Genomic DNA, 25,111 nt, shown 5'->3' on the forward strand with positions numbered 1-25,111 from the left:
AATGAATTTATACGAAATAAACAGTCTAATGTTGTCAATACACCGAGGCAATATTTGCTTCTTTGTTTGGAGCATGGTAGAATACAATTGGAGGACATTAAGCCACTTGACAGTGTTACGAGTTTTGATTGGTTGTACATCAAGGACCCCGTTACAGCAGTGCCTGTTTCGTTTCACCATCAAAACATTCGTTTTCACAAAAAAAGATGACCGAAAAACAGCTCCAAACAAACAAACAAACAGAAATGCTAATGCTAATGTGTAAACTATTAAATATACGTGGTTCATATTAAAATATCACATCCTCCCTACACCCAGAACAATCATTTCACTAATGAAAGCCTCTCTAGTGAGCTTCGGCCCGCCCCCTATACTAGGGACATTACAAGCTACAACACAAACACAACTCAGAAATTGTGCGTTTGTCCACACACACGCACAAAATGGAGTTTAAAAAGCGCGCCCTTATTAAACGCGATCGCGCTACGGTACAATTGGAACCCGGGCATTTAGCGACCCTGCACTGCTTCCAATGCAACACGGTGCTTGGAGACACTCTGTCCGTGTGCGGGGAGCTCCCATGCTTGGAATCTATCATGTGCCTCAGTGAGTGAGTGATAAGTGTGTACCTAAATGCATCATGCTTGCCATTTGTAAAAAACATTTTTCTTCTCTCTAGAAGTCACCGATGACGTTCTAGTGACTAGTGACATAGAGTTGGGACATAAAGGACAATTGACTAACTGGTGAGCAAATTGAATGACTAAAACAACACATTTTTGATGTAAAACGACGAGTTCGATGGGAGGAAGTCGGCGTGATGTCACGATGACGTCACCTCGCTTAGCAACGTGTCGCCATTTTGTGAAGGGGGAACGCACAGCTAAACATTCCATAGACAAACGTCTGAAATTCAGATATTTCAGGTGTGTTTTGCGTCTTTTTTTCCTAAAAACGTCTTAAACGTGGCTTACTATTATCACGAGTCACTGCCGACAGACGCGAGGAGACGATGCAATTTAAAATTAGCGTTTATTGGCTTAAAAAGCTGTCGATACAAAGTAGCAGCTGATAGCAGGATAAACAAAGGAATGGCCTGCAGTGGAGTTTGGAAACATCTACAACTACCTCATAAAGTCACCCAGTAAGTTGACCATTATCATTTATGTGGAATATGTACAGTGTGGAACTGAGAAAATTGGTAGTATATACGAAGTGATTATCGGTATATCGGTATATTTACCGATTGACTAATCAGAGCAGTTCACGGCAAAAGAAAAATAACGCTTTGCGAGTTGCCGGTTACGGTAATAATAACCACTGCATAGTCTATTGAAGCCTAGCAGCTAATTGGGGCAAAAATTTAAGTTTACTCACCAGTAATAAAATGTCGGCTGCAAACGTAAATGTGCTTGGATTTAGGTTCCCACTGGCGAAAATAGTCCACGTAACAGTCTTCTTTTACTGTTCCTCGATTAATTGCTCTCAGCCATTTGTTTCTCCTTTTCCTCTCACATGGAAGGATGAAGAACTTCAAATGCGGCTCTGAACTCTTCCTTGTGTGACAACCCGCAACACAGCAACTTTTAGTCATTCCGACGGAAAAAAGACCGCAAATAAAATGAAAGTTAAACGCGTTTGTATTACAATGCACGACAGAGCAACTGCTTGTGACTCGTCTTTTGCCCCATTGTCAATATGGTGACGCTTTGTTGTGGCTGGTGACGTCATTAAATGCCCGGATGTCCGACTTCCTCTTTTGCTAACTACCACAACACACGTTGTGAGTGTGATCTGAGCTGGCAGTGAATGAGTTAAGATCACTTTTGAATAGATATCCACTGTAATGTCCCACAACACACGTTGTGAGTGTGTGCTGAGCTGGCAGTGAATGAGTTAAGATAACTTTTGAATAGATATCCACTGTAATGTCCCTGAAAGGCTTAAACTTAGTATTAATATTACAAGATTAAATTTGTAGCATTAGTACGAGGGGGAAAAAGTAATATTACAAGATCTACATCATAGTATTAGTACGAGGAAAAAAGGTGGGCAAAGGGGGTGCGTTATGGAGGTACATTTGTCTTTATTATTAAAAAAAAAAAAAAAAAGGTTCTTCAATAAAAAAGTCACTTCAATCAAAATACTGTATATAATTTCAATAAAAAAATTGTGTTTGAATGCAAAAATAAATTTGAAACAAAAAAAATTCATTTGAAATTTTTTTATTGAAGTCGGATTTTTGGGGGGGGATTGAAACAACTTTTTGGATTGAAGTAATGTAGTTTTGCATTTGGGACACATTTTGGCTAGGACATTTGTGTCTTTATTTAATCAAAAAATAAGTTGCTTCAAAACAAAACAAACAAAAAAAATCACTTCAATCAAAAATTTTTAAAAAAAAATTCAGTCATAGAAAAAGTTTTGGAATGTGAAAAAATATTTGAGACTCAGAAATTTGCATTTGAACCCCTAATTTTTCATTGAAGTTTTCTTTGATTGAAGCAATCCTTTTTGTGTTTGGGCCATATTGTGGGTAGGACATTTGTGTCAATCATTCAATCCCAGAAAAAGTTGCTTCAATTTAAAAAAAAAAAAAAAATTCAATCAAAGAAAAAAAAAAAAAACGTGCAAAAATAAAATTGCCCTTCCCTAAAAATAGACATATTTTTTTGAAAAAAAAAAAAAAAAAGCATATATATATATATATATATATATTTTTTTTATTTTTATTTTTTTAATTGAATTTTTTAATTGAAGTATCACTTTTTTTTTGAGAGAAAAAAGTGTGTATTCAATGTATTTATTCAGATTTAGCATTGGAAAGAGATACATATAAGACGTTTTTTTCACTTTTTTCCCAAATAAAAAAAAACTAACTTTTTTGCCTATTTATATTTTAATAAATGGTTTTTAATCACTTCAAATGTAATAATTATGATAAGTGTTACCGTCCCAGAGAATTATTTTTAAAGAAGAATAACGTAGAAAAATGCTTGTCTTTATTAAATGCTTCATTAAGTCCACTCAAATCCACTTAAGCTGTTCACTTAGAGTTGCCACAGCAAGTGTTTAACAAGCTAAGCAATGATTGACACATGCAGCGCTTTGAAGTTTCTGCTTCCAAGCATTTCCGGCAAGATTAACGTCTGTCAATCGTTAATAACTTTAACAAGCAACTCCAGTGCCTGACCAAGAAAAGCAGCAGGAGGGTGTGATTGGATAGGGACAGCTCATCTGTATTATTTTTTTTTAATTGGGGGGGGGAAAAAAAAAAAAAAATTCGCGGTGGACTCAGGGCCCAAGTTTGAAGCGCGAAGTAGCGAGGGATCACTGTACTACGATAATTATCTCATAATATTTTGACTTAGTTCTTGTAGTCCTATTTTTCTCTATTTCGTTTGGCATAATACTCCTTCGTAAATTACAAATAGGTACTGAGTCGTTGCTTATTATTAAAAAAATATTTTAAAACCATCTTTCAGTATCTTCAGTTACCTGACATGCGGCAAGTGCGGCCAAGCACTGGGCAAAGTGCTTCAAGCAGCGCCGCCTCATCTGGGAGCAGTCCGGTCACTCTTTCTGCTCCACAAGGCCCACGTCATGTGGTCAGTAGCCACCCCGAACTGTCACATTGACGCAAGTACGCGGCAGCTAAGATGGTGGCTTCCTCTTTCAGTTACATGGTGGACAGCTGCTCCATGGTGAAGGCGTCCACCGTGTCCTTTGAGTTTGAGTCTCTCATAGAAAACATCAATGAGGTAAAACATCAAAGAGACTGTACCCAAGCACATGTTGGAATTTTTGAAAAACTGACAGTCACTGGCAAATGAGGAATTTATATTAAATTGACTACCAAAAGAATAATGAAAAAAGTAAATATGTACATTGTTTTTTTTATTTTAAAATGACAAGAAGCAATTTAATAAAAACAAATGTATTAGTACATTGTAGGGCTGTCAAACGATTAAAATTTTTAATCGAGTTAATTACAGCTTAAAAATTAATTAATCGTAATTAATCGCAATTCAAACCATCTATAAAACATGCCATATTTTTCTGTAAATTATTGTTGGAATGGAAAGACAAGATGGATACATACATTCAACATACGGTACATAAGTACTGTATTTGTTTATTGTAACTAAATCAACAAGATGGCATTAACATTATTAACATTCTGTTAAAGCAATCCATTGATAGAAAGACTTGTAGTTCTTAAAAAATAAATGTTAGTACAAGTTATAGAAATTTTATATTAAAACCCCTCTTGATGTTTTCATTTTAATAAAATTTGTAAAATTTTCAATCAAAAAAATATACTAGTAGCCCGCCATTGCTGATGTCAATATACAATGCTCATGGGTGCTGAAGCCCATAAAATTAGTCGCACCCAAGCGCCAGCAGAGGGCGACAAAACTACAAAAACCACAAGTAACAAGTGGATATTGCACTTTGCTGTCATTTTAATCTGTTTGAGCGGGGCATGTGCGTTAATTGCGTCAAATATTTTAACGTGATTAATTTTAAAAATTAATTACCGCCCGTTAACGCGAAAACTTTGACAGCCCTAGTACATTGTTAATTGTTTTAATTTACAAAAGATTCAAAAGAACATAAAAGTATTTAACAGATGTCAAATTTTTTAATTTTTATTTTCCTTGTCATTTATGTTTTTCATTCAATTTTTTTTTCAAATTAATGTTTCGTGTGACCCTTCAACTAAAATCTTTTTTTTATTTTTTATTTTTTAATTCATAATGAATGCATATTTTTGTTTAATAAAATCAATTATTTGCTGGATATGTTTGTAATATGAAATGGAAGAGGTGATTTCATTTTGGGTTATGAGGTCAAAGGTCAGTCAAGGAATTTCGCGATAACTCATGAACAAATAAAGGGATGACTATCGAACTTGCAGTTCATGTTAGTGATATGAAATGGAAGAGGTGATTAAATTTTAAAGTCATGAGGTCAAAGGTCAGAAGTCAGAAAAGGAATTTCAAGATAATCTATTCAGTCATGGGTTATCAAACTTGAAGGTTATGTTTTTAATATGAAACTGATGAGGTCTTTAAATTTTGGGTTAATGAGGTCTTATGTCACAGGTCAGAAAATGAATTTTTCGCTAATGTGTTTTGGACTTGGAGTGCCAACTCTTACTGTGGCTGCTTATGTCTGCTCTTTCAGAGTGCTCCTCTAGTTTTCTATTTTTCCCTTTTTAGCAATTATTAAAAAAAAAAAAATCTGAACACATTTGAAAAATACACACCATAAACCACAATGGAGAAACATACAGAAGCTCATTCCTGTCACTTAAAAACACACAAAAAAACATTTTTTTCACAAAAAACAAGAAGCCCATTTCCACCAGTGGATTGTTTTTCTCCACCATATGTTTTTCTTCAGCATTCTCTCCAGGGTCTGGAGGCTCATTTTTATATTGTGAGATTCCTCCAAAAGAAATATAATTTTAAGCTTAGTGAATTACTTCTATGATGTCCATGGCCACTTTCTAGCTGTAGTGCGACATGGCACCTGTACGCATTGGGTGAATAAAACTACCATACGATTCACATAATTTTGTTACGAATAAGTATTTGATACCTTCACAAAGTCACGGTTAAGGTTGCTATTGAGTGGCACACTTATATAACGGCAAGAGCTAACAAGTAGCTTAGCTTGTGCGTAAAGACTCAGAGTTTGTTTTTACCTCTGAGCATTTTTTATGTTTCCACTGGTGGAAAAAGGCACAAGCAAGTTAAAAAGTTTCTATACTTTTTTTAAAGTCCGACTACTGTATATATAAAATTACTTGACTGACATTTCACCTAGGGATGTGCCGATCGCATATTTTTGCACCCGAGTCACCCGATTCTTAGAATCTGCCAATACAAAGTCCTGATCCGATACTGGAAAAAAACTTTTTCAAACAAAAGTCCCAAACATGTTACTGTCCCACCGTGCCGCTGTCATAATGCGAATTATTGTTAAACAAGAATAACATAGAAAAATGCTTGTCTTAAATGCTTCATTGAGTGAGTCCGCTCACGCTGCAGAGAACAGCCTCTCACTTACACAATGAGTTGCCGCCGACAGCACACTTATGCAAGTTTAACAATGATTGACAGATTTGTTTCTATGATCCGAGAACTGCCAAGTTTCTCTGGCCAGATCAAAGCTACACTCAGTCGTTGTTAACTTGAAGTACCAAACGCAAGCTGGACAGTTTGGCCGCACTGCTTAGCAGGAGGGCGGATGAGAGGCAGTGGCGCTGTACGAGCATGAAGCTGAAAAACAAATGTATTCTTGAAATTAAAAACTCCATCCTTTTCACCTGATTCCGACCCTCTGAAAAATGGCGCGATCAGCCCAATTTCCAATCACGTGATCAGATCAGGACATCCCTAATTTTATCGTTCCAAATGTAAATTTAGACTGGTAGCTAGTTATTTAACTCATTGGTCGCCATTGACGGTGATGGATGTCCAATCCATTTTAATACTGCCAGCCCTCCTAGTCAAAATGGATTGCAAATCCATTGATGTCAATGGCAGCCAAACAGTTAATTAGTTAGAAAAATACAGAAACAGCTACAGTCATGGACGTAATTATTGGCACCCCTGGAATTTTTCCAGAAAATACAGTTTCTCCCGGACATTAACGCAATTACAAACGTTTTCAGTATAAATGTGTTTATTTCTTGGATTTGCATTGTAAAAACACAAAACAGCTGAGGGGAAAAAAGTCAAAATTGACACAATTTTAGACAAACCTCAAAAAATAGGCTGGACAAAATTGTTGGCACCCTTACCTGAATATTTGGTTGCACATCATTTGGAAGAAATGACAGAAAGCAATTGCTTCCTATAACCATCAACACGTTTCATGCAACTCTCAGATGGAATTTTGGACCACTCTTCTTTTGCAAACTGTTTTAGGTCTCTCAGATTTGAAGGGTGCCTTCTTAGATTAGCAATTTTGAGATTTCTCCATAGGTGTTCAATGGAATTTCGATCCGGACACATCGATGGCCACCTCAGAACTCTACAGCGTTTTGTCTCCAACCATTTCTTGGTGCTATTTGAGGTATGTTTTGGGTCATTGTTCCGTTGGATGACCCATGACCTCTGACACAGACCCAATTTTCTGACACTACATCCTACATTGCGGCCCAAAACATTTTGTCTCCATATTTCATGACGTCTTGCAGACTGTCAAGTAGAGCAGGGCGGTAAACCGAAAATTTACCGTCACCGAAATTCTTAACGATGACCGGCGTAATTTTGACCATGTCGGTAAATTCGGTAAATTAATAAAACAAGAAAATAGTCTTTTCATCCCGCTTTGATTCTGTGTTCTTCGTCTATGTTCATTCCCCTTTAAGAAAGCAGTGAATGTGCTTACGTAGGGAGTCACGTGGTCATCAGGAAGCCAATCAAACAAAAGCCTGGACTAGGCTAACGCTAGCAGCTAACGCTACAAGCAAAACGTGATGGAGTGTGGCTTAAGGGAGGTTCACCAAACTTTCAACCGACATTTAGTAGACTCTTGGTGGCATCCAGACGGGCTTTCACTCGCTGTCCTCCTTTGTTCTCACGATTTCCGGAGATGGTGCTTTCAGTGCTTTCTACTGGTAGCCAGGCTAACGCTAGCTAGCGGCTAACGCTACAAATGAACGTTATGGAGTCGGATAGCGGCTCTAACCTTAAAAAATGCACTGGGGGGAAAAAAAACCTTAAACCATAAAGTAAACACTTGTATTTAATAATTATGTCACAGCAGCCATTAACAATAAGATGTCTTTTTGAAGTGTACTGTTCAAGCTGCAAGTCATTTGTGTTACAATTACATGTTTGCACAGGCATATTGATTTTGACAATGTACATTGTTCAAGTCATACGCTGTTATAAATGTTCATACTTCAATTCTTATTGCTTACAATACATTTTTATAAACTTAATGTTGAGACTTCATGTACAATTGTTAACCCTTTAACACCTAAGCCTATTTTGGCCGAATTCGCATGCATTTGAGGTGCCTTTATAGCTCAGAGAAAAAATTGTTTACAATGGCCTGGCCAAATTGGGTCCCTTTTTTCAGGACACCTTGAACTTCATGTCTAAACTGTTGTTTTCTCCACTGACCAATTATAATCCACATTTTGGACCCAAAAAGACAAAAAAATCCCAAAATCTTTTTTCAAAATGTGTAATGTTGACGTCAAATTGACAACCAAACATGCTCAACCAACCGTTTTGAAGCTTGATAATATTTATTCAACTTGTTAGGATAAACATTCAATAGAAAAAAATAAGATTGAATAGTTTTATGTTTGACAATTCAACACAAACAGCAGGTATGGTCATAGGCGTTTTTCGCCTTTATACATACTATGGTCAAAACAGGTTATATAGTGTGCAAAATAGTGAGAAAAAAATTTATATATATCATCTAACACAAAAAGGGTTTGGAAAATATCTGTGAAGTTAGGTGTCATCTTATCAAAAGTATATACGTACATGCAATCAAGCTTCTCGAACACACATCTACATAAAAATTGAAAAGATTATAGTGAAGAAAAAATATATATAACATTGAAAAAAAGTATTTTTAAAAATATTGACAAGTAGTTCAATTCAAAATTTTCAGGCATGCGACCCAATAAAGTGTTGGGTTTTTTTTTGCGCACTCAATAAAGCTTCTTGAACAGGTCACGGAGCTGCGTCACACACAACGTCACACAGCCTACTCTTTCGCCGTTTGCGCTCTGCTGTCACTTCTACTCGCCGAGACGCTGATTCATCAGAGGAAAACAACGACAAATGCGACTCATCTTCTTCCTTGATTTCATGAAATAATGCATTAGCTTGTGCTAAATGTAGTTTTAGATTCATTCTGCACGTTTCAAAGTCGCTCTCTCAAACCAACTGGTGGTGTGCATTTTTCGGCACAACACCGGTCGCTGCTTGCTTAGCATGTCTCCCTTTCAATAGTTGGCGCCTCGCTCGGAAATTTATAAAAAATGATCACATTCGGTTCGTCCTTCCTGACATCACAACGACTCTTGGGATAAGTAATCTTTTGTGCTGCTTTCGGTTTTGAAAAAGGACAAGGAATGATGGAAATATGGAGATGGATACATGGTCCATGCAGCGTTTTAATGCATATTTATGAGTGCAATAAAACTATAAAACTCAAATGACATTATCTCCCGTTTTTCTTGGCCGATTGACTTCAAATAAAAACTGGTGTGGACATCAACTTCCGCACTTTCAAACAAGACCAACCAGCAGCACGTGGGAGATGTAATTACAGCGTGACGAAGCTTCAAAGACGATATGCATAAACGCGTCGCTGCCGACACGTTCGGTGTTATAGGGTTAAAAACAGTATATCAAATTGAATGCTGGTAAATAAATCAACAAGAAATAGTTAATCTGTATTTCATGCATTGATTCAGATTTTCAAATTATATAACAGTCCGCTTGGGCGAATTTATCATCATTTATTGTTATCGAGATAAATCTGCTCAATTTATCGTGATACATGTTTAAGGCCATATCGCCCAGCCCTACTGTCAAGGCACCCAGAGGCAAGAAAACTACCCCAAAACATCATTGGACCTCCACCATGTTTGACTATAGGCAATGTGTTCTCTTCTTTGTGGGCCTCATTCTTTTTTCTGGTACTGGGTGCCTTGACAGCAGTGTTGTTAATCTTACTTTAAAAAAGTAATTATTACAGTTAAAAATTACTTCTCCCAAGAAGTAACTGCGTTAGTAGTAGTCTGTAACTCTCAATGTAAGAGTAATTAGTTACCTGGCAAGGTAACTGGTGATAATTTTCATATTTTTTTTCTCAAAAAAATAAAACGGGTCACACAATGTGAAGTTTAAAGGGTTTTTAGGACAATTGGCCTAGCCCAATTCTTTACCCTAAACTTAACTAGACACAGGGGTATTGCGGATATTGCGATTACTAGATAGTAACCTTTGCTATGTGTGGAAGTCATTTAATGTTGGGAATCAACAGTTAAAGTTGTTAAAATTGCTCCCGTTATTACATTAGTTCCCTTCTGTCTATTTTCGACATGTGTAAGTTTTAAAACTGTTTCATCATTTAAAGATAGATTTAAGTTAAGTTTTGCCGATTTAGGAGTATTTTAGATCAAAAGTTACTTAGGTTCGCTAGGAAGGTTCTCTACAACAGAGCCTTCTTGAAAAGTCTACTGCTTTAAGATGGCGGCTGTTTACTAACGCATCTAGTTCTTTATTATACTTGTTGCTAATGCCGCCGTGTCTGTCATTTGCATGTAGTTCTGTATATATGTGATATCTACCGAAGCATCATGTGGGCGTAGTTTGTACACTATCGGCTACAGTCAGGTATTATTGGAGCCACCTAGCATAGTAGCATCGCGTTTGCAACGGCGTCACACTCCCTTGCCTCCTCCTCACTCCTGCTCTGCTCTCTCGTCTCCGTGAGTCAAGTCTTTTTCAGACTTTTCTCGCGTCAATCAACCAACATCGCAACGCATAGTAACGCAAACCTTTCCCGCCTCGGTAAAGGCGTTGCCAAGATGAGAAAAGTAATTCATTAGATTACTCACTACTGAAGAATATAACGTCGTTAGTAACGCCGTTATATTCTAACGCTGTTATTAACAAAACTGCTTGACAGTGTGCAAGGAGTCATGAAATATGGAGACTATCAAAATGTTTTTGGCCGGACAAATGGGTCTGCGCCATTGATCATGGGTGTTCCAAGAGTGACCCAAAACATACCTCAAATAGCACCAAGAAATGGTTGGATACCAGTGCCAGAAAAAAGAATGAGGCCTACAAAGAAAAGAACACAGTGCCTATAGTCAAACATGGTAGAGGTCCAATGATGTTTTGGGGTTGTTTTGCTACCTCTGGCACTGGGTGACTTGACAGTGTGCAAGGAGTCATGAAATATGGAGACTATCAAAATATTTTGAGCCGGAATGTAGGGTGTAGTGTCAGAAAACCTGGTCTGCGTCAGAGGTCATGGGTGTTCCAACAGGACAATGACCCAAAACATACCTCAAATAGCACCAAGAAATGGTTGGGGACAAAGCGCTGGAGAAATCTAAGGTCGCCATTGATGAGTCCGGATCTAAATCATATTGAACACTATGGAGAGATCTCAAAATTGCTGTTGCAAGAAGGCACCCTTCAAATTTGAGAGACCAGGAACAGTTCGCAAAAGAAGAGTAGAGATGTGACATATTTATGTCACACTGCTGTTGCCATAGTATGCATTTCCTGTGGGTATGGTATTACAGTATAAAAGGAATCACTGTGATGTTTCGGTGACATATATGCTGAGAAGCACACTGAATAAAGAAGTGTTGTTCCATTCAAGTCTCTGCCTTAAATTAAAAAAAAAAAAAATCTCTGCCTTACATGTACTTAGCTTAACCCTTTAACACCGAATGTGTCGGCAGCGACGCGTTTACGCATATCGTCTTTGAAGCTTCGTCACGCTGTAATTACGTAACTCACGTGCCGCTGGTTGGTCTCATTTGAAAGTGCAGAAGTTGATGTCCACACCAGTTTTTATTTGAAGTCAATCGACCAAGAAAAACGGGAGATAATGTCATTTGAATTTTATATTTTTATTGCACTAATAAACAGGCATTAAAACGCTGCATGGACCATGTATCTATCTCCATATTTCCATCATTTCTTGTCCTTTTTCAAAACCGAAAGCAGCACAAAAGACCACATATCCCAACAGCCGTTGTGATGTCAAGAAGGACGAACCGAATGTGATCATTTTTAATAAATTTCCGAGCGAGGTGCCAACTAATGAAAGGGAGGCATGCCAAGCAAGCAATGGCCGGTTGGTTTGAGCGAGCGACTTTGAAACGTGCAGAATGAATCTAAAACTACATTTAGCGCAAGCAAATGCATTATTTCATTAACTCAAGGAAGAAGATGAGCCGTGTTTGTCGTTGTTTTCTTTGGATGAGTCGCCGTCTCGGCGAGTAGAAGTGACAGCAGCGCGCAAACGGCGAAAGAGTAGGCTGTGTGACGTGTGTGACGAAGCTCTGTGACCTGTTCAAGAAGCAGCTTTATTGAGTGCGCAAAAAAAAAAAAAAAAAAACTTTATTGGGTCGCATGCCTGAAAAAAATTGAATTGAACTACTTGCCAATATTTTTGAAAATACTTTTTTTCAATGTTATATTTTTTCTTCACTATAATCTTTTCAATTGTATGTAGATGTGTGTTCGGGAAGCTTGATTGCATGTACGTATATACTTTTGATAAGGTGATGTGTACAACACCTAACTTCACAAAGAGATATCCTCCAAACCCTTTTTGTGTTAGATGATATATATAATCTTTTTTCTCACTATTTTGCACTGTATATAACCTGTTTTGACCATAGTATGTGTAAAAGCCAAAAACGCCTATGACCATACCTGCTTTTTGTGTTGAATTGTCAAACATAAAACTATTCAATCTTATTTTTTTCTATTGAATGTTTATCCTAACAAGTTGAATAAATATTATCAAGCTTCAAAACGGTTGGTCGAGCATGTTTGGTTGTCAATGGGACATCAACATTACAAATTTTGAAAAAAGATTTTGGGATTTTTTTGGCTTTTTGGGTCCAAAATGTGGATTATAATTGGTCAGTGAAGAAAACAACAGTTTGGACATGAAGTTCAAGGTGTCCTGAAAAAAGGGACCCAACTTGGCCATTGTACACATTTTTTTCTTTGAAATATAAAGGCAACATCAAATGCATGCAAATTCGGCCAAAATAGGCTTAGGTGTTAAAGGGTTAAGGAAGTACATAACAAAAGTGGCGTTCCAAAATTCCATCTGAGAGGTGCACGAAACTTGTTGATGGTTATAGGAAACAAGTGCTTTCTGTTATTTCTTCCAAATGATGTGCAACCACATATTGAGGTGAGGGTGCCAACAATTTTGTCCAGTCTATTTTTTGTTTTGTCTAAAATTGTGTTTACGTTTGCATCAGAGGTTGCGCTAGACTTTTTCGTTGTCTGTCATTTTGACTGACAGGGTCATAAAAATCCGGTCATAATCTATTTTTACCTGTCACTTAATTTTTTAAAATGATAATAATGACATTGTGGTGACCCTTTGTTTAGCATAATTCACTTTCCGTACTTGTGTGTCCATTTGGCCAAGCGCGTTACCGGCTACGACACAGTTAGAGCCGCGCGCGTTCCGGCTTGAATAGACAGTTCACAGAGAGCAGCAGAGCTACAGCGGCTGGACACAGCAATTCCAGCTAACAAGACTCTTAACATTGCATACCGCTTCAACATCTTCAATAGTATTTAGTTTTCATTCATTTTCAATTAATATTCTGTCCGAACAAGCTTAACAGAGAATCCACACCGTGCCATCACACATCAAGCAGATGAATAAGTAACTTTTTCTCCGCAGTGACAAAAACAGCTGACTGTGGCCCCAGTAGGTAGCCACCGTTTGTCCCTAATAGGAATTGAATGGAAATCGTGTACGAAGGGGATGTTTACAGAGCTAAACCTACCAATTCTCTCCGAAAATGATGTGCCTGGTGCCAAATTCACTGGCAAAGATGTGGGAGAACATAAAAATGTTCAGTTAAAGAGATGGCTTTAGTGTCGAAGGCTGAAAAAGACGAAAAAAAAGAGCCGACCTAAGCATAGCTTTAGCTTTTTTATCGACGCGACTGACAATGACATTCTCCTGCTTCAACAAGCTATCCTTTACCATCAGCCCTGTCTTTCTTATATATCCTCTGGTTGTCCTACGTCTCTTACCGTTCTTGGGGGTAATTTAGTTAGCTTTGTGTAGCGATCGGAAATGCTACTCAGTGACGAACACTTTTAATTTTTTCATTGATAACACATCTTAATTCTATAATTTATTTACACTTCCCCCTTACTAAAGTTGTTTTTTTTATATATATAACAGAAACGGTAACAGTGGCAGTCAGATACCATTGGTAATTCTTTTCAGGTCATTCATTGTCAGACAGAAGCAGTACAGCACAACGTTACGCTAAAAGAATGTTAAAAATATAAAAATGGCTTACCTCTTTGTCCTCTGAAAGCCCATGCCAACCCAACATAATGTTTACTGCATATGAAACGTGAATGGATTCGCCGAGCTGGTGTTAAAGTCCGCGCAAGTTGATTCGGTCTTCACATTTTTTCCTCTCGAGTTTTTGGTTTCCGGAAACGTATGAAGAAAACATCCTTCATGTGTCGTAATGTCTAGAGTCGTTTCTACAAGTTCCAAAAAAGCAATGCGTGATCGGCATGTTCATTACCGTAGAAAAGTAGCACTTTTTACGTTGGGTGTATGCGAGGGCGGGTCTATAATGTCCCACTTCGGCTTTACTTACGCTTTACGATGCGACCTCACGGTCTAAAAATAGCCTGCGTGCGGTACGCCATTGCGTGCCCGCTTGTGCAGTCCCTCTTTTTTCACCTCTTTTATCAACACCATTGTCGTTTTGGGGCTTTTTGAATAAACTTCGGACACTCAGTTGCCTTGACATTTTTCCGAGTAAGGCCAACAACGTCATGCATCAAGAGAGACAATAGCTAATTAATATGCCCACTCGTCACCCTGTGGTCTGGGATGTGAATTGCAACCTGTCAAAATGACGGACGGACTTCAGTTTTTTCCGTCACCGTTTTAAAAAATCGGTCAACGACGGAAAATATTCGGTTAACGCGACCCCTGGTTTACATTGTGTTTACATTTTACATACTTTTTTCCTCAGCTGTTTTGTGTTTTTCAATGTACTTTTTTCCTCAGCTGTTTTGTGTTTTTCAATGCACATCCAAGAAATAAACAAATTTATACTGAAAACATTTGTAATTGCATTAATTTATGTGAGAAATGCTGTATTTTCTGGAAAAATTCCAGAGGTTCCAATAATTTTGTCCATGACTATAAAACGTAAAATTAATGTAATTTTAACCTGTATGATGTAAACGTATCGTTCAGTAACGTCATTTATGCTGTGCTGCAGGTGAAGCAGAAATTTGAAGTGTACTTCGATGCCATGAGAAGTCGCCTGGCAGAAGGCATAAACGTCTCGAACAAGTAATACTTCTGTTTGTTGATTATTCTTTATGTATTATCGCCTGTTGTTGTTTTCCTATCTCAATAAAATGGTCCTTCAAGTTCAGTTCAGCAAAAGCTTATAGGTCAAGTTCATGCACATACACACATTGTTGTCATTGGCACCATGCTGCATTTTATTATCATCATCATCATAATTACTATTGCTGAGTGTAAGAAGTACATTTCTTTTTTGTTATTCATACAAAACCATTGAATCATAATCATAAGCATGCCCGTTTTCCTCCTCTTAGCTCTGGAGTGCATAGTTTTGTACAATAAATCGTCACTTTTCATTGAGAAAGCTACAACATGCTCGCTACCATATCAACAAACCTCTTGCACCCCTTTCCACATTCGTGACAAATTGTGGATTATTGCATGCATGCATTACAATCATGTCTGCGAAAAAATCATGCATCACTTTGTTTTTAGTAACCTACTGCTATGAACATGTCAGAATGAAACCCATGATTGATAGGGAAACGTTTTTGCACTTTTTTTAAGCCAGAAAAATGTTATAGGTATTGTACAGGGAAGGATATCCTGCTAAATTATTACAATAAACCCTCCTGTTATTCATTTGAATGTTAACCCTGGATAGGGCAGTCATTTAACTTATTGACTGTGCGAGACGTCCATTCCATTTTGAGTGGCAGTCAAAATGGATTGGACGTCTATCATTGCCAAAGGCTGCCAGAAAATATTGGGGGGGAGGGAATAAAAATTTTTAAAAAATAAATCAACTTTAGAGTGTTATTCAGGGCCAAAACGAGTATAACATAACATAAAGAGTATATTTCTGTTCATTAGACATGGCATGACATTTTGGATCATATATGCCACACTTGTATGACCCAAATGTGACATCAACATATCCAATACAGGGGTTGGACAAAATAATGGAAACACCTTAAAAAAAATCAACAAAAACTAATTCATTATGGTGTAGGTCCGCCTTCACCCTCTAAGAGGATGCCGGTGGAAATCGATGTCTTAATTGAATCTCTAAAACTGACCATAAATGCTCAATAGTGTTGAGGTCTGGGGATTGTGTCGGCCACACGAGATGCTCAAATTCATTAGAATGTTCCTCATGCCATTCTTTAACTATTACGTTCAATGATTATGATGCCAAAATGCATGGATTTCACCATCAGTTGACGGGATACGGGGCTGATCCACAGGGGGCCTATTTAAAAAAACTTAAAATTGAAATATTTTCAAAACCAAAGCCACTAGTGACCTAAAACCAAAACAGGCACCTCCCTTAGGCATATATGAGTCTCCATGAGCAGTGGCATGAAAAAATTCAAAGTCGTTCCATCATAAAATCCTGATTTTTTTCTTTTTATATACTGTAAGTATAAGAAAACTTAAAATGGCTATAAAATTCTCCGATTTTACACTAGATGCACAAAAATCACCAATGCAGAAATAATCACTTATATTTTCAGGATAAATGGCGGTATTTAACATATATAAGTTTTTGCCAGAAATGGCAACTCGTCATGTGTATACATAATACAACATGGTGGTCGTCACAAAACAAAGCTTTTTAAGGTGAAAATTCTTGTAAATAGATCGCAGAATTTGTATAGATATGAACATAAAACAGTCTAGATTCTTGGTTAAAAGCAAAAAACAGGCAGTTATCGTTCATTTTACGTAAATATTTCAAGCGAAAGTTACAGTATTGTGTAATCCAACATGACGGTCTTCACGACAAAGCTTTTTAAGTTGAAAATTAATTTAAATAAGTGCTTAAATCACGGAATTTCTATAGATATCAACGTAAAACAGTCTAGATTCTTAGTTAAAAGCAAAAAAACAGGCAGTTATCGTTCATTTTAAGTAAATATTTCAACCAAAAGTTACAGTATTGTGTAATCCAACATGGCGACTGTCACGAAACAAAGCTTTTTAAGTTGAAAATTCATTTAAATAAGTGCTTAAATCGCGGAAATTCTGTAGATATGAACTTAAAACAGTCTAGATTCTTGATTAAAAGCAAAAAACGGGCAGTCATCTTTCATTTTACGTAAGTATTTCAAGCCAAAGTTCCACTAATTCTATCCATTGATTTTTTTTTTTTTTTGCCCAAAGTGCATGCATGGTGATATTTAATATAATAATTACCTTGAATCCTCAACCAAATTACTCTTGCCTGCTTGTATGCAGGAAAACCTTCGTCCCGTTTCCACCTAAATCCGGTGTTAGAACGCAGCGTGTTTTTGGGTTTATCACAGTGAAAGCCAACTCAACATTCTGCCTGGGTCAGCCCCCTACGCGAAGGCATGGCGCAATTTCTGCGGGAGCTGTCTTGTCAACTGGTGGAGTCTATGCCAAAATGTTAGGTTTTTCCATGATTTTGTCCAACCCCTATGGATATACAGTGGTACCTCTATTTACGAACGTCACTACATACAGAATTTTCAGGTTACAACACGCCTCGACGGGAAAGTTTAGCCTGTTGTAACAAAAGAAATTTCAGGATACAAAAGGCAAAAATACTGTATGGGCTATGACTCGCAGCTCCCAGAGTTTACTGAATATAACATTATAGTGGCTCTGCAGTTGGCTATAACCTCGCATTTTTCTGGAATTCAATTGGCTAAGAGGGACCTCTACTGTATGCGCATGTGTGTATCTCAGTGTCCTCTTCATTCACCCCTCATGTCCCGACAGCTTTACGTGAGTGTATTAACTTTTATTCTTTACTCTATTACACTCTTATTTCACATTTATTGTATAATAATCTAACTAACATGTATTTGTAACTAACATGTTTTGATGCATTTTTATGCCTCATCAAAAAAAAAAAAAAAAAAAAGAATTTTTGGGGTAATGTATTAGGGCATTTACATGGAAAACGCGTTTCCACTTATAGAATTTTCAGTTTATGAAACTACTTCTAGAACCAATTACCGTAATTTTCGCACTATAAGGCGCACCATCCACCAAATTTGACACGAAAACAGCATTTGTTCGTAGATAAGCCGCACTGGACTGTAAGCCGCAGCTGTCCTCACTGTATTATGGGATATTCACACCAAAAGATATTAACCGGTAATGCTTTGAACCAATTGTCTTCAAAGCTTCATTGCTTAAAGAAGCTTCATTTGGCCATCACTGCTCCCTTGGGGGAGACAGTCAACCTCTGCTTCAACCTGCTGTTAACGCCGTTTTTATCCGTCATGCCTCCTAGCATGCATTGCAGCGCTACAGATGTAAATAACAATCAAAATTCATGTTCTGTGATCATTATTTCTTCAGTTACTGTTCCAGTTGTTTCATTAATTGCTAGTTATGGTATTTGGCAACCCTTTATTTGACAGTGGCGCTATAAGACTGTCATTAGACAATCATAATTATGACATGATATTGTGATGAGTATTAATGAATGCGTATAACAAATGTCATTTTGTGTTATCTGGCAAAATATCACACTTTTGAATGGATGAAAAAGATCCGAGCTGGACATAAATGAAGTTAGTGACATACTTTGCCGGATGGCACTTAATGACATCTGTATAAGCATTCAGTAATCGAGGTGGGAATATTTGGGCACCTAACGATTCGATTACGATTCAGAGGTTCCGATTCGATTATAAATCAATTATTGATGCACCACAAACCCCCCCCCCCCTTTTAATTTTTTGTACACTAGTTCCAAAATTGTTCAAAAATCCTCTCAGGCTAAACAAACTACTATTTCAGTATCAAGTTAACCGTTAAAAACAGTAAATAAAATACTCCCCATTCTGTATCGGCAGCTTTAAACTAAATTTCATTAATTTAATGTTGTGAATCAACCGTTAAAGTTGTTAAAATTGCTCCCGTTATTCCCTAATTTCCCTTTTGTCTACTTTCGACGTGAAAGTTTTAAAACTGTTTCATCATTTAAAGATAGATTTAAGTCAAGATTTTGTCAATTTGGAGTTGTTGTTGTTGTTTTTTTTTTAGATAAAAAGTAATTAGGTTCGCTACAACAGAGCCTTCTAGAGAAGTCTACTGCTTTAAGATGGCGGCTGTTTACTCGCGCGGGTCATTTCGCATCTAATTCTTGGTATATGATTTAACACGGCCGTCGTCTGTCATTTCACATCTAGTTCTAGATATATATGTGATATCTACCATAGCCGTATGCTGCCGTATGTTTGTAGCAAATAGCAACTGGGCGCTGTTTGTAGCGGCTGACGGCCACAGTCAGGTATTATTATTGTTTTTTTGTTTTTTTTATCTAGCCGCATGAGTTGAACATGATATCTACTCTCAGTCCATTCCTCATCGCGTCCTGAAGACCGCGCTGACTTTGTTTTATTTCCGTTTTACCTGGTATAATTCAATAATCGGAATTTGGATGTTTGTGAATCGTTCTCGAATCTTCCACGGCCGAATCGCGAATAATCTAAGAATCGGAAATTTGGCACGCCTCTATTCAGTAATGCCCATGATAGTTTCATGTCAAAATTATAACACCGCTGTCAAATAAAGTGTTGCCTATTAAACCAAATAAAAAAACAAATAAGCCGCACTGGACTATAAGCCGCAGGATTCAAAATGAAGGAAAAAAAGTGGCAGCTTATAGTCCGAAAATTACGGTAATTTTATAAGTAGAGGTACCACTGTAATGCAAAATGTTTTTATGAATTATAAAAAATAGCCACTTGCCCTATGAAAGGGTTAACTCAATGGCTGCTAGTACTGAGCGATATGGCATAAACATCTTATCCTGATATGGTCCAATTAAGATCATGGTGGCGCATATGTCGTTGCTTGAATTCCCAGCATGCCTTGCAGTGCCCATTTTTATTTTTTCACCATATGTTTTTGTCATGTGGTGATTTATCAAACTCATGGTTTTCTGGTACGTAGACATCTAGTGGCTATTAAGCGTCATTATTTTTAGGAATTGCACTTTAGAGTCAAGTACAGTGGATATATATTAAAAGGAATTTATGAGGATATATAATATCCAATTCACTCAGTGCTGTTGGCTGCCATTGACAGTTGTAGATCTCCAATCCATTTGAACTGGGGCTGCTTGGCAGTGATTATTTGATGCCAGTTTCTCCCAGTCTCCCGTCTAGCAGCCAATGAGTTAAACGAGTGCCCTGTGAAAGGTTTTCAATATAAACTTTTTTCTGTTACTAACTAACTACCATAACACATACTCTATGAAACAGGAGGGTTAATTGACTGACATAATGAAATGTAAAAATAAAGTGGCAGTAGGCAGTTGAACATCAAGCCACGCCCCCATCTGACACTTTCAAGTCATGCACTTATTGCTGCTAAATTGTAAATAATCCTGTACAATTTTCTGGATTCCACATCTTGTATGTACACCACAATGTCACGAAAGGGCTGCAAAATCCATTCAAAGCATATCAACCCTATCCATGAGATTATTCACTGATATTTGTTCATGGAGTGCAATCATATCATTGTTCAATCACATATTTTTTAGGGGAGATTATTCATCTAAGTATTGTATTAAAGCAGGCATCATGCATTACATATGAAGTTAAGTATGAGTATCTAAATGCATAAGAGGATGATGAGACTATACAAATCTTGAATGGAAGACGTTGGTGATTTTGTTGCTTTTTCAAACAACGTGTCACTTGCTTTGTTGTTCTTAATTTTTTTTTTTTTAATATTATATAATACACAGCATCGGTCAACAAGGTGACATGTTTGGATGCAATATTGCACAATGCCCGTTCAATCAAAGTCGCTTCTTTATGATACAAGGCGTGGAAATGAAGTACAAAATTCCACGTTTTTTTTTTTTAAACACTGAGAAAAGTTGGTTTAATAAAAGCAATAAACTACAAATAACTCATTACCTGCCAGTGACAGCGGTAGACGTCATATCTATTTGAACAGCTGAAATGGATTAAACGTCTATTGCAGTCAGCATTTAAAATTTTACTCACAAAGTTTAGTTCTAATGATTATACTTACATAATTTGGTATGACGGACCAAATAAATCCTCAAAATGTGCTCTTCATTTTGAATATTTTTGATGACATAGAATTGATTAAACGTATTAAAACCATTTTAGAATACACCTTTTTATTTGCATTTAAAGTACTCAAATTATTAAGACAAAAACTAGCATAATAAAGATAAAATATGGATTACACTAACTGTTTAATACACATTATACCAAATCAATCAATAAAAATGTGTCTAAATTTGTGTACATTTTTCTCATTTATTCCACTGTTTATGTTTTAAACTAAAAGGGAGAAAATGATTGTTTGGTTTCATGCCTTCACATTTTTTTTTGGCCTTACGTGGAAAATTTTTACTTAATTTACAATCAAATTTGAAAATAAAATTGTGTAATGGCTCTGAGGTAGCAAAAAAAAAATCACACACTTTCTACAGTATCTTGTGTCTTAGATGTGCTATCAGTATTTTCAAATCGCGGACTTAGACCAGTATTCATTTGTATCTTTGTCTATTCATACCTACTCGTGAATTAAAACTGACATAGAGGAAGTTCGCCCAATCTACTTGTCAGTGACTCACAGAGTGGTGGAGTTCACGACATGGGTGGAGAATGTGGTGAGCTTCTGAGAACAAGTGGGCCAAATCCACATCACTGTCATTTTGGCAGGAGAACAATTGAAAAGTTTGGTCTAAATCCAAACAGCTGTCAATTCTATTGAAAACAAATTAAAAAATGATCAATAACAGTGACAAAAAATTCAAAAGTGCGACAACACCTAGTATTTTTAGGGAATATATGCCAAAAATTACATAGACGGAGTTAGCCCACTGGAGTTCTTAACTTTGTATAGTGAGCTGTGTAGTTCGTTGAACTACAATCAACATCTAGTTAATTACATCTTTGCGACGGCTTAATTACAATAAAGCAGTGTGCGTCATGGATATTTAACAAATGAATACGTTATAGGAAGGTTTTTTTTTTGTCCTTGAATAAGTGGAAGTTGATGTTGTTCCACATCTTTACCTGTCCAAATTCTGGACAGCTCACAGTAGGTCCTTCATGGGAGATGATACTTCTTCATGCCAAATGAGGGAGGATGTGGTTATCCTGGAACACTGTGGCCGAAGTTCCTCCATTGTCTTCACCAGTGCATCCATCCTGTTATTAGACATCATTATCATGTTTATGCATATGACTCACCATTGAAGACCAGTCGAAGGGACATAACACTAGGAACTTTTCAGGATGCTCAAATTGTCCCTACCAACTTTTAAGCAACCTTATTTGCATTGTATAATGAGTTCAGTTATTGAGGTCATTTAGATTGTCTTCACATATTTTTTTTAAGGATAGAATTGACCATACCATTAATAAGTGAATTACTTTCATTATGTTCAGATTTACACTGACACCATTTTTTCCCCCTCAAACGCACGTTTGATTGGCTGATGACTACTTAAATTTCCTTGTTTTCAATCTACTAGAAATAAGTGAAATTATCTGCCAGTGCTTCAAGTAAATTTTACTCAGATTTCTTGAAATAACATTATTTTAAGATAGCTATTTTGTAACACACTTAATTTGAGAAAAAAAAAAAAAAAAAAAAAAAAGCTTTTTTCGTCAGGAATGTTCTTAATTTAAGAAGTGATATTGTTCAAAACATTATTTGAAAGCATTTTCCCCCTTGATTTTGGTGAAAAATGACCAACCTTTAGATGTATGGGCTTAATACGAATAAATGGTAATATTTACCTATAGTAAATTGAATAATCTGACCCATTAATCTGTTAACTACTCTTTAACACTCAAAACAAGATGAAGAAAATTATTTGAATAGATTTAAGAAAAATCATCATATTAAAACTTTATAAATTTACAGTGTGAAAGTTGGTACGTCAATACAGATTTATTTTTGCATTGATCATTTACCCTATCAATTAATTAGGTTCAAATTGGTGGTGAGAAATGTAGCCTGATGTAAAAAAAATATTGAATTTATTTATTTATTTTTTGCTATCATATATTATTTAATTCATTATTACTGGATAGTCCTGTGTAGTTGCAGTGCTTCAAGAATTTATTTTCCTTCAACTACGCCCATCAAAGATAGTGACCGGATCCAAGAGACAGGTACAGTAGGCTGCAAGAATTTAGGCGCTATTATGGTTATGTCATGCTGGTTTCACAATCAGCAGCTATTTGACTAATATAATGTAACATTCCACTTTCTTCTCTTTGTAGATGCTCTTCTGAAATATTTTCCTTCTACCTCTGTACATCCTGGGCCATCTTTTACAGCGAACTTATCCACATCAGCACCAAGCTCAAGCCCACCAAGTCCAGGAAAGAAGTGCAACTTCCAAAACAACTGTCATATGAAAGTGCAATAGATGCTTTTGCATCAGTGAAGACAAGGTGAGTAAGGTTATAGGTCAAGTGAAAAAAAAGTTGCATTTTAAAGTGTTCTGTGTGTCTTTATAAAGGTTTGTGTTGGTGGGTGTTAATCATATTGTAATAACAATTGTAATTAATTTATGTTTTTGAAGTGTTTTTGATTGGTGCTTTTGAATAGTTATTAGAGCATTTTTCTTTTAATTTCTGCACTTGTTCGTTGTCTTATTTTATATAATAAATTACAAAGAGATAACGTGCTTTTTCAGTGTGAGTGTTTAAATATATGTGGTGAAAATGGAGGGGGGGAGGGCCGCCAACAAATGTGTTGCCTAGGGCACCAAATTGGTCAGGAACGGCCCTGGCCTTAGGGTTAACTGAGACTAGTGGAACAAGTGGAAGAATATGGTAGCAACTTGATGGTTCCTTTTAAAAAAAAATTTTTTTTTAAAGCATTTACACCTTTTTAAAACGATATTTCGATTCTTGACAGGAGCATATCAATAACCTTTTGGGATACAAAGTATCACGATATATCGCCATTTTGATATTTTGCCACATCCCTAGTATTAATGTGAAACTAAATATTGAATTTCTACAGTTTCTGACAGATTTTTAGCACGTTGCCAGGTTTTGACTAGCTCCATCTAGTGTTGAAGCTGTGAATAACAATAAGATGTTTCATGTGCGGGTTATAATCAATGTTATTTTCACAACATCCTGTGTGCTAATAAAATTAATAAAATGTGGGGCGCGGGAGGAAGTTGGCTCGTAGTTTGGAAACTAGATAAAATGGATTGGATGTGCCATATAAAGGGTTAAAGTGTGATGCTAAGTTTTTTTTTTTTTCTTTTTACATAATACCGTATAATGGTAATTTACTGCATTAGAGAATGGTAGACGTAATGAATAAAATAAAATTGAATCTACAAGAAAACAAAAGGTGTCTGACCTTGGGGGCTCCTGGTGTTGATGCCGCAGAGATGTTTGGAAGCTGAACAATGGCTGGACCACTAGGTCTTCTGCGGTGATACCGGCAGTTCACATTCCACACTAAAACATGTTAAGGAGAAGCTGTTTCGTCAGAAACCTTTCACTTCGCATACGGTGGGAGCGGTAAGGGGACAAAAAAAAAAAACATGTCCCCCACCTTCGCCTCCTGCGTCCAGCCGATTTAGCTACGCCATTTTTATGAGTTCCTGGTGGGAGGAGAGTGAAGAGCAGAAATGTGCGATGATTGGCCGAAGAAGGCTGTCGATCAAAATTTGACGAGCACCGCCCCGGAAGTGCGAGGACATCACCGAGGGCCAATGACAAATATCAGCAAACAGATATGAACTGGTTTCAAGACTATGGTGTTATGGTGTTATACCTATATATTTTTTTATACTCAATGTCAGAGATAAACTAAATTAACTGCGTTCTTAAACATTATACAGTATGATGTTATACAGCTAGCCTGAATCATAGCCAAATAATGGTTTGTAATAAACAGAGGTGGGTAGAGTAGACAAAATTTTTACTCAAATAAGAGTAGCATTACTTCCAAATAATATTACTCAAGTAAAAGTAAAATTAGTCATCTGAAAAGTGTACTCAAGAACAAGTAAAAAGGTATTTGGTGA

The 25,111-nt window shown here is 36.7% G+C and overlaps 1 protein-coding gene across 1 annotated transcript; it reads left to right on the forward strand.

Annotated features, from left to right (window-relative positions):
* Positions 1-365: 365 nt before the first annotated feature.
* oip5 (opa interacting protein 5) lies at positions 366-23,901 on the forward strand. Its single transcript, XM_057858952.1, has 6 exons — positions 366-606; positions 680-746; positions 3,486-3,608; positions 3,680-3,761; positions 15,035-15,108; positions 23,337-23,901. Exons 1-6 carry the CDS (start codon positions 444-446, stop codon positions 23,512-23,514), a joined length of 687 nt encoding a protein of 228 aa, XP_057714935.1. The 5' UTR covers positions 366-443; the 3' UTR covers positions 23,515-23,901.
* Positions 23,902-25,111: the final 1,210 nt, after the last annotated feature.

The sequence above is a fragment of the Corythoichthys intestinalis genome, chromosome 15 (assembly GCF_030265065.1).
Source record: "Corythoichthys intestinalis isolate RoL2023-P3 chromosome 15, ASM3026506v1, whole genome shotgun sequence".
In the NCBI taxonomy this organism is placed as follows: Eukaryota; Metazoa; Chordata; class Actinopteri; order Syngnathiformes; family Syngnathidae; genus Corythoichthys; species Corythoichthys intestinalis.

Coding starts and splice junctions, on each gene's coding strand:
- oip5 (XM_057858952.1), top strand. CDS start 444: ATGGAGTTTAAAAAGCGCGCCCTTATTAAACGCGATCGCGCTACGGTA. Junction 607..679: donor GGAATCTATCATGTGCCTCA/GTGAGTGAGTGA, acceptor TCTTCTCTCTAG/AAGTCACCGATGACGTTCTA. Junction 3,762..15,034: donor TCATAGAAAACATCAATGAG/GTAAAACATCAA, acceptor GCTGTGCTGCAG/GTGAAGCAGAAATTTGAAGT.